The sequence below is a fragment of the Bison bison genome, unplaced genomic scaffold (genome assembly GCF_000754665.1).
Source record: "Bison bison bison isolate TAMUID 2011002044 unplaced genomic scaffold, Bison_UMD1.0 scf7180017864213, whole genome shotgun sequence".
NCBI lineage: Eukaryota > Metazoa > Chordata > Mammalia > Artiodactyla > Bovidae > Bison > Bison bison.
In genome coordinates, this window is record NW_011494785.1 from 6,723,444 (window position 1) to 6,734,143 (window position 10,700).

Genomic DNA, 10,700 nt, shown 5'->3' on the forward strand with positions numbered 1-10,700 from the left:
TTTGGGGGGGAGGGTGGGAGGGAGAACGAAGGTGAAGGGGGGCGGTTCTTTTTGAATTTTAAGAGACACGCCCCATCACCAACTCTGTGGGGGCGGCTCCTGCGGGCAGCTGCAGATAAGAGCAGCAAGAGGGAGGTGCGGAAAAGGCCAGGCCAGGGCTCAGCCCACTGACTCAGACACTGCGAGCTGGTGGACTCGGGGGGCAGCCTGAACTCCACGGCAGCTGCTGCGCTGTTTGTAAACTCCTTCGGAGAGGCCAAGCGGATAATAGCGTTGCTAGGAGATGTGCTTCGTAGGGCAGCCGGCTTCCTGTGAGGACCTTCGTGTGGCTGGAAGGATGGGACGGGCTGGACCTGAACAAAAGGGTTCTGGGATGGAGTAGCTGCCGACCATCTGCTGCCGGCTCCGGGGCCCAGAGTGAGATGGGCTGGAGGCCCCGGGTGGTCCCCACTTCTGCTGTGAGCCCCAGTCTTCAGGGCCCTGGAGAGAAGGGAGCCTATACTTGTCCCCCCATCACACAGGACAGCCCCACCCCAGGCCCCCAGTAGGGAAGTGCTTTTTTGCTTCCAAAGAAACCAGTGGGCAGAGGCTGCTCCTGGGCACCATGGCAAGGCTGGCAGCTGAACAGAAAAGGGAGCCCACCGTCCCCGGCCCCAGGCTTTACCACTGCCTAGGTGCCCAGCGGTTTCCCTGGGGATCCACCGCTTCCAGGAACATCAGGCTCTAGGGTCCCCGCCCAGCTGCCATGTTCTCCCCTGACGGAGCCGGGCAGGGACTCCAGCCTGGGGACTCAGCGAGGCAGTCATGTGGGCGACTGCAAGGCGCGTAGCAGTTGTTTAATAAAGTCTTTTCTTGTTTTGGCTGTGCCAAGCTGCACACACGTTCTTATTAGTTCCCCATCCAGGGATCGAACCCGCACCCCCTGCAGTAGAAGACTCCGTGCTTCTTATTCGTTCAAAAAATACAGATGGCGTGAGCACCTCTCACCTGCTGGCTCTATCACCCAGGCTCTCTGCCCGTGTCTACTCTCGTGGAGCTGACAGTCCAGGCTCACACGCTGTCCATGCTTAACTGCAACAGGGGCTGGGAGCCAGAGCCACGGGAAGGCCTTTCTGAGGGGATGCTGGAGTCAAGATGAAAGAGCTCTGCTGGTACTGGGAAAACAGATGTGCTGTGCTGGGTGGGAAAGGAGGCCGGCGGTGCTGCAGGGCCGGCGGGGCCCACCCGGTGCCTGCATTCTTTCTCAAGTTCAAAGGCCACTTCCTGCACCCTGCGAGTCTTCAGGGATACACAGGTTCAAAGTGAGATGAGAGGAGACTCTAGCTTCTTTGGGGCCAAGCATGCTGCACTCCAATATCCAGGGCCAGGGCAAAGCGCTCCCCTGCCCCGGGGTCTGGGAAGCAGATAACTAGTCGTGGTCAGAGCCTCGGCATAAGGAAAACCATGTTTGGTCATTCTACCCGAAACCATCGGTGCAGGTACGGGGAGGAGACAGGAAAGCATAGAACCATTGAGGAGGGTGGGCATCAGAGCAGGGATCTTGAGTTCAAGGGTCCTCCTTCCTCTCCCTACTGGCCTGCCTGGGGACAGGCAGAAGCATCGCTGGCCTGTGACCTGTCCTGGGGTCTCTGGCCTCCCCTTCCTTCACCCACTCAGCACCTGGAGATTTTCTAAACTGCAATTTCCAGTCATGTCATATTCTTGTGTATCACCAGTAAAAAAGAAAGCCTCTGTTTCCTTCTATGCCCCCAAAGCTGTGTATGTCCCCATCCCTGCCTCCCAGGTCCATCGCCTCCAGCCACTGGCCTCTCCTCTGGCCATGGCTGGCCCCCCACTCCCCCCACAGCTTCCAGCACCCCCAAACTGGCACACTGAGATTCCTCTCTGCCCAGAATGAATGCTCATCCATGCCACTGCCTGGCAGATGCCAACTCATCTCTAAGACCCTGATTCCTGCCCCACCGCCACCCCAACCCTAGCCAGGGCCACTGGGAGAGAGCACCCTGTCTCCTTGTGCTGACTGTTTAGGCTGCACAGATTCCTGGACGGCAGGCGGGGTGAGGGCTGTCCTGCCTGGAGCCCAGCATGGGGCCTGGCTGGGTGCTTGGAGCTCGGCACAGGAGCAAGTGACATGTCCACACCACACATGAGAACTGCCCCCTGAAAGGTAGCGAGCTCCTCCTGGGACAAAGCCCTCAGGATTAAGACACACAGGGAGGGAGGCCTAGCCCTGTCACTACACTACCTTACAATACACCTTGGACAAGCCCCTTACCCACCTGTACCTCGTGGTACAGGGGTGCGTGAAGGCTGTGTGTGGTGGTGCCCGGGCTGCCTCGCAGACCCGGGGCCATGAGGTCACCCCCAAGATTATGCAAATCAGTCAGGGATGAGCTAGGATCCACAGTGATGACACGCTCCCTGGGGACCGGTGTGCACGGCTGGGTTTGGGAACCAGGTGCCTGATGCAGGAGTCGATTGACATGCATGTACTGTCCCTCCACCTCCATGACTTTCTAAACACCTGCCCCTGGGCTGTGGAGCTAAAACACAGGTGGCCCACCCCGCCCTGTCCCTTAACTAACTTATGGTGCAGAGGGCAGGACAGACAGGACCCTCCCTTCCACAGAAAGGAAGGCCTTTCTGTCTACCAATGAGCCACTTATTTGCTGCCCCCATCCCCACCAGAGATGCCGGCACTGAGAAAGGAGCCCTGATCCTGGGTGTCTGTGCAGGTGTTTGGGGGCCACGTTGTGAAGCGTCTCAGCAGGTGATACCTGGTTACACATGTGCTGGGACCTGAAAACCTAGGGATGGAAAACCCTGAAGGGGTTCAAGAAGGGACAGGTGGCCCCTCCAGAAGGAAGCCGAGAAGAGGGTCTTCTAGCCCCCAGACAAAGTGGGGGTGCACAGCTCCCAGCCCCCCCACAGCCTCTGGCTGCCGCCCAAGCCGTCCTCACCCTCGTAGCAGTCACGCACGGTGCCGAAGTACACGTAGTACTGGTCGTTGGTGAAGAAAAGGAGGCTGAGCCAGGAGTCGAAGGCGTAGATGGGCACGATGAAGAGGATGCGCACGATGTAGCGCTGCTCGTTGGGGCAGCTGTAGCAGCGCAGGTGCATGTAGATCTGCGGGGGAGGGGGCCGGTCAGCCGGAGCCCCAGGGCCCACGGCCCGCCCACCCCACGGGAGGAGGAGCCTGCCCGCGTCCGGCTCTGCCCTCAACTAGCACAGGGACCACCACATAACTCAGCCCTGAGCCTCAGCGTCCTTCTCTCTCCACTGTGATGACATACACTTCCCGGGTGAGGCTGTTGTAAGCGTCCGACAAAGGGGTGCGTGAAGCCCGCAAGCTGCATGCGGTGGTGCCCAGGCTGCCTTGCAGACCCAGGGCCACGAGGTCACCCCCAAGATTATGCAAATCAGTCAGGGATGAGCTGGGATCCACAGCAATGTCATGCTCCCTGGGGACCAGGATGTGTGCATGTCTGGGTTTGGGAACCAGGTGCCTGATGCAGGAGTCGATTGACATGCATGTATTGTCCCTCCACCTCCAGGACTTTCTAAACACTTGCCCTTGGGGCATGGAGCTAACAAACAGGTGTTCAGGTGGTGGCCCACCCTGCCCTGTTGCTTAACTAACTTAGGGTGCAGAGGGTGCAGAGGGCGGGACAGACGGGACCCTCCCTTCCACAGAAGGTGGAAGTCCTTTCTGGCTGAGTGGCTGCAGCAACAGCCTCATTCTGGGTCTCACTTTCCCATCTGTTGAACAGGGGCAGGGCTGCCGGCCTCGCTGGCAAGTTGGGAGAAGGCAATGCAGTTTTTAGAAAGCAGGAGAAAAAATAAAAGCTGCACACAAATGCCAAGAACGGCTCTAACCACGATGCAGCAGTCCCAGCAGCCAGAGTCTCCCTTGTCCCAGCTCCCATGACTTCATGCTTGGCCCAGCCAAGCCCTGTGCTCGGGAGGAGGAAGACGAAGCGTTTCCCATCTGCTGTGAGCTAGCCGCCTGGGAAGCAATCGGGTTCTAGGAGGGGCGGGGAACCCTGGAACTGGAACGGGCTCAGCCTCCCTCTTCACAGAGCAGCCTTCAAACCTTCTTCCTTGGGCAGCCAAGGCACGTCACAGCCCATGGCAGCGTCCCCTGGGATGGCGAGCCCGGGGGATGCGGAACTTGACTTCTGTCCCAGCTCTGCCACCAACTTGTATGGGACTAGGCTAGTGTCCCCTCCTTCTTTCCTCTCTGGGTCTCAACTTTCTCATCTGCAAAGGGGTCACTGCTACTCTGTACACAGTTCCCAGGCTCCCCTATAGCTTGGGCTGGACACATGACCAGTTCTGGCCCACAGAAGGTGGGCCTTTTCTGGTTGAGAAAGTTAAATATTCAGAGTACCTTCTACACACACCCCTCCCTGCAGTTGTCAGACAGATGGTGTCTTGCAACTGTAAGATGCTGGAGCCACAGAATGGAAACTGACCGGCACTGGGCTGGCTAAGCGAGAACCTGACTCCCCCAGGGAAGCCTCTGAGATTCTGGGCTTATTTGTTACTGTAGTGTAGCCTGGTCTGGCCTAACTAACACTATGTTGGATGAGAAACCTCTCGGGACCACTGCCCCCCTACCCCCGGAGGGCTGGGGCTTGCTGGCTCGCCTGGCCTGGGTACCTGGTGGCAGGTGATGAGCAGGGCTGTCCAAACGAAGAAGCCAGAGATGGCCTGAGCAGCGGTTGTCATCAGGAACACGGGCTGCTCCATGGCCGTGGGGCTGCCCTCGGGGATCACGGAGATGCTGGGCGAGGCTGCTGCCGTGGTGGGCGACGCTGGATCCGGGGCCAGCGCGGCCCCCCTCACGGTCATGGTGCCCGGCAGCAGGGGGCTTCCTGAGAGAAAGCCTCAGAATAAACGACGAGCTGGCCTAGAAACAGGGAACCACAATGTTAGCCTCCTTCCAGTGTCAGCAGCAGCACCAGAAAGAACCTTCTAGGCTGTATATCTCCCTTCAGAATGTAACCAGACCCTGACCATGCCTCACTCCAGTCCCTGGATTAATGGAACAGGCTCCTGACCAATCTCTCTGCCTCTTCCTTGGCCCCGCCATCCACACAGAGCAGCGAGTGAACCTTCTAAGACATCGGTCAGATTGAGCCCTTCCTCTGCTCAAAACCCTCCAGTGGCTCCTGTCTCCATCAGACTACAAGCTGCTGTCCTTACAGAGGCCCACAGACTGCCTGATGGGCCCTCGACACTCTCTGATCTCATGTCTATTCCCATCATGATCCTCCATTCCAGCCACACTAGCCTCCTGCGGCTCCAACATGCCATGCCTGCTCCTGCCACAGGGCCTTTGCACAGCCTCTGTCCCCCCACACAGCAGCTCCCACACACCCTGTAGGTCTCTGCCCTGACCACCCATTCAAATATGACCACCCTCATCCCAGCGCTTTGGACCTCTTCGCTTTCTCTCCAGAGCACGCATTACCACCTGGCTCCAGCTGACAAACTGTACATCACTCACGTGTTAACTGTCCGTCTCCCACACCAGACACTAGCTCCCTGAGTGCAGGGGCCCTGCTCTGCTCAGGACTGGATCTCCAGCCCTTGGAACAGCACGGGCACACACGCAGCTGGTGTTCGGTGACTGTCTGCGGGCCCCGCCCATCTCTACACTTGGGGTCTAGCAGGGTCACTCTAGCCCTGAGGCACCCCCTCTAACGGCAGGTGTATTTCCTCTGCCATTTCTCCCCAGTTTCCCTAACGCTGACACTTGGTCCTCACCAACCAGCTGTGTTGTGCTGGAGATTTTGTGGCCCTTCCCCACCTGCAAACTGCTCACCTTTTAATTTAGCTCACGGACCACTCGTCCTAAAAGCCTGCCCTGATCACTTTCCCCATTTAGGTACTTCCGTGCATTTCACCCGCCTTTGCTGCCCTACGTGACACATGCTGCTGCTGTCATTTGCTTGCATTTACCCTCCTAAGTCCGCCCACTCTCCAAGGCAAGACCACTTTTCCATCTCGGAATCCCCAGCAGCAAGCTTAGCACCAAGACCATTTATAATGTTTATTTTATCATCCATCGATTTCCACTCCTTATTTCAAAAGGAATTTGAGGTACGTCAGAGAGAAGCAAAGAATAGGGTCGAGACAGCTGACATAAAGGAAGATTCTGGGTGGGGAAAGTAAAGACGGGGTGGGTGGGGCACAGGATGGCACTCCAGCGTCCCGGGCAGTTACCCCACGTGGGCTGCCATGTCGGCCCCACACTTCCTGGTAGCAACTTCAGTACCTGGGGTAACAAATTAATAGTTTCACGCTGGAAGAAAACCATATATTACAGGAAGAACTGTTGTTACAGTTCTCCTGGCAAGTTTACAAACAAGGACCAATGCCAGGCTGGGGGCTGGCACCACTCTCAAAGAGTGAAGCCATTCCATCAGAAGCACCTGGAAAGCTCTAGGAGGAGCGGTCACTCCCCTCCACAGACTCGCCGAGACCCACGGCCCTGACGGGAGTCCCTGTCAGCGCTGCCACCTGTTGACAGGTTGGACAATGCCATCCTGGGGTCACGGAGCCTCCATGCAGCAAAGGCCCCAGACTAACCTGCAACGGACCAGGTGACCGTCCAACCACTGATGCAAACAGATACGAAGGTGAGAGCAGAAAGAGCCCTGGCTGAGGCTCAAATCTTAGCTCCACCACGACCAGCTGTGTGTCTGCACAGGCTCAGTGGACCCCAGAGGGTCTCCACTGCCCGACCCAGAAAACGGCCAATCCCCCACACCCAACCATCTCAGCCTGAACCCTGCAGTCAGCCCAGATGACCTCTCCCAGAGCCCTCCCCATCTGAGGCTTCCTGGGGCCTTCCCAGGGTGGATCCTGACCCTGAGATGAAGAAGAGAATTCTTGCCCACATCTCCCCACCCCTCGGCCCCCGTCTGAGTCACGTCTGCTCTTAGCTATATGTTTTTACCCTGGAAGAGCCCCCTATGTTTTTATTTTCCTGTAAAAATAAACAATCTCTAACGCACCAACCGAGAGAAGAATCTCGATTAAAAACTCAAAAGTGGAGAAGGCATCTATATAAAGAAACTCAAAATTGAAGGTGTCTATATAAAGACTGGTGGCGCTTTGAAAAAGAGACACGGTGACAAGTCTCAGAATAGCTCCTGGAAGTATGGTTGCAACACTGAAAACCAGTGCCAGAAGTATTTCCTAAAAGAGAAGATTTGGATTGTAAATCATCATCTTTGTCTGTCATCCCAAATTAAATGAACAAACACAAGGAAACGGGAAGGGGGGGTTCAGGAAGTACAGACACGCTTCCATCTTCCCCTTCTGAGCAAGGGCTGGGTGTGTCAAAGGCCATTTTGCCCTCAACTAACAGCGGTGCTGACGGGACTGTGCATAGACCTCCCGAGACGGGGTAACCGCTGAGCTCTGGCCCCGCTAAGGGGTGACCCACTAGGGCATCTATTCAGTGTGGCTGGTTTCCTGCTGGGCTTTGCTTCCTCTCCCTTGAGTGCTCTCCTTATGTAGGTCATCTAGTTCCCAAGAAGTCCACTCAGAGGGTGAGTGACTTGCCCCCAAATCAGACCCAGGACTTCAGTAGAATATGTTCCAGATGCCTACTATCTACCAATGGGGGGCCGTGGATGAGCTGCCACCGCGGGCTCCAGAGCCCCCTTCCAGGACGGGGGTCACGGCCGTCTCACCAGGGCCCTGACTCTAGCAGGAAGGGGAGGGAGGTACTTCCCAGGAGAGGAAGCTGCGGCCTCGGCGGGCGCTCCTGCGGCCTGAGCCATGCTGGCCACGTTTCTGACCATGTCTCGTGCTGGGGCCCCGTGATTTACAGACCACTGACTTCGTTCTCAGGCGGCCCTCGCTGTTTACAAACCATTTCCCCCAACATGATCTCATGCCTTTTCTCACAGCAACTCTGAAGTAAGTAGGACTGTCTGCATCTCAGAGATGAGGAGAACAATGTGAAACTGGGTTTTTATAGCTTCCGGGGGTACCACCAAACAACTCGAGGACTTTCATAATAACCCCCAAAATACTTCTGGGCGTACCACCAAATAACTCTAGGATTTTCGTAATAAACCCCAAATACTTCAGGCAGTGTTCTGACTTACAGGGGCAAGGTCCCCAGCACCGAGAGAGGCAAGTGAAGGTGGCTCTCAGGGGTCGCCCTGCTTCTGGGACCCTGGGCAGCTCATGGCGCTAAACCCCGCAAACTTCACAGAGTGTGAGCGCTGGCAGGAGGGGGCGGGCACTGGGTCCCATCCTTTCACACATGGGACAGGCACCTTCCTGGAAAGGATCTCTGCCTGCCTGGACCCCACAAGCGAGCAGGATCCTGGCCTGGTGACACCTCAGAACTGGGAGAAGTGGGGGGTTTTGCTCCCCAGGGGAAAGGACCCCAATAGCTGCCTTTTCTCCACACAGCCCACACACACCACAGGGAGGCAGACACACAGATGGAGCTCAGAACCTCAGCTCTGGCAGGTGCCCTGTATGTTCTTAATCGACTGAAATTAAACTGCCAGGGTCATGTAGAGAGCCTGAGGGGAGACACTGGAGTCATCTTTCCAGCAAACACGACCTGAGGCCTCTGGACACTGTGCTGGGCATGGAAGAGCAGGTTCAAGGACTCACGGCTCCTCTACATGCCTGCTCTACGTGACTGGGGGACCTGGAGGCCTGCCCCCACCACACTGCACAAGGGAGTGCCCACTACCCAGGGAGCCCCGAGGAAGCGCCAACCACCTTGGCAAAGGCTGGGGAGAGGGGTCGGGAAAGGCTTCAAAGTGGCAGGGGCTTTGGGCAGAGCTCCAAGGAGCACACCCAAGCTCCAGCTGTGAGGTCACCAAGCCGAGTTCCTACTGGACTCCACCACCTGCAAGCTCGACTTCATGTCTCAGAGCTTCAGTTGCTTCATCTATAATATTTGAGGGTAACGACATCATTGTCAGGGGAGTTTCCACTTTACACAAGTCCCGTTAGTAAAGGGAGACAGAATGCAACCAAAAAATGACTATTTTGCAACTCCGAATACAAACCATGGACACAGATATGGATCAGTGGCTGATAAAACCACTGGGTGAGGCTACGGGGAATCTGATAAGGGATGGAACAGGCCACAGTCAAGGTCAACATCACTGAAGAGGGGCATGGGGTACGCAGGGCACACACGACATCATCTAGGAAGGACCCTCACCCCAAAAGTGAACTGGAATCAAAGCAAATCCCTAGAACTAACCACCACTATCAGGAGATACAGAGGGGAGCACAACAGATGAAATGATACCATGAAGAAGCAGCAGCAGAGCCAGACCGTGGGAGCATCTACAGGACGAAGAACCTGGTTTCTCCCAGGAATCAATGGCTTATAAACAAAGGTGGCTGAGGGGCAGTAATAGAACAAGAGGCCAAGGAGACATTACAACTAAATGTAACGTGTGGACTTTGTTGAGTTTCTGTTAACAAACCAGTGATGTAAAAAGATATCTTTACGGATACGTGTGTATGTATGACAGAGTCCCTTTGATGTCCACCTGAAACTATCACAACATTGTTAATTAGTTATACTCCAACATAAAATAAGAAGTTAACAGAAATAAAAAATAAATTAAAAATAGAAGAAGACATCTTTGAAATAGATAGCACACGAGAATTCCTGCCGATTTTGTTAGGCGCATGTGCTAAGTCGCTCCAGTCAGGTCCAACTCTTTGTGACCCTATGGACCATAGACCACCAGGCTCTTCTGTCCATGGGATTCTCCAGGCAGGAATACGGGTATGGATTGCCATTTCCTCCTCCAGGGCATCTTCCCAATGCAGGGATCGAACCTGCATCTTCTGTATTGGCAGGTGGGTTCTTCACTGCTGAGCCACCTTGGAAGCCCACTTTAGGTGCACAGTAGCTTTGCAAAAATAAAAGTGTTTATCAATGGAGGAAGAATAATCATTTCAATAAATAGTACTAGCTAGAACAACTGGATATCCAGAGACGAAAAAAAAAAAAAAAAAAGAACCTTAACCTAAACTCTACACCATGATCACGGATTTAAATGCAAAATGCAGGGACTTAGCCGGTGTCTCAGTGGATAGGAATCTGCCTGCCAATGCAGGGGGCATGGGTTCGATCCCTTGTCCAGGAAGACCCCATATGCCACAGAGCAACTAAGCCCACGCACCACAACTAGCCTTACTCTAGAGACCAAGGGCAACTACTGACGTGTGTACACCTGGAGTTCGTGCTCCACAAGGAAAACACAAGGAGAGGCCCGGGCACCTCCACAAACAGTAGCCCCCACTCCCCTTGACTACAGAAAGCCCATGTGAGAAGCAACAAAAATTCAGCACGGTCAAAAATAAAATAATAAATCATTTTTAAAAATGCAAAACATAAGACTACAAACCTTTAGAAGACACAGGAGGAAATCTTTCAAACACAGGGCTAGGTGCAGCGTTCTTAGACTTAACACCAAAAGCATGACCCTCTAAAAGGAAAAACTGACTGGACGTCACCAAAAGTAAAAACTTTTATGCTGTGATTATGTGAACAGCATGAAAAGACAAGCCACAGAGTGGAAGAAAATATCTTTGAGCCACGTATCCAACAAATAACCAGCATCTGGAATATAAAATATAGCAAGAATGCTCAAAGCTCAACAGTAAAAAGAAAAAAAAAAAAAAAAAAA

At 54.7% G+C, this 10,700-nt stretch overlaps 1 protein-coding gene across 1 annotated transcript in view; it reads right to left on the reverse strand.

The window, feature by feature from the left end:
* The window catches only part of TMEM184B (transmembrane protein 184B), a 51,161-nt gene that overhangs the window by 20,333 nt on the left and 20,128 nt on the right, over positions 1-10,700 (reverse strand). The window contains exons 2-3 of the mRNA XM_010845225.1: positions 4,663-4,912; positions 2,961-3,126 (exon numbers count right to left, since the gene is read on the reverse strand). Coding sequence (XP_010843527.1) covers positions 2,961-3,126; positions 4,663-4,854 — 358 coding nt within the window. The 5' untranslated portion in view covers positions 4,855-4,912. The remainder of the gene's footprint in view (positions 1-2,960; positions 3,127-4,662; positions 4,913-10,700) is intronic.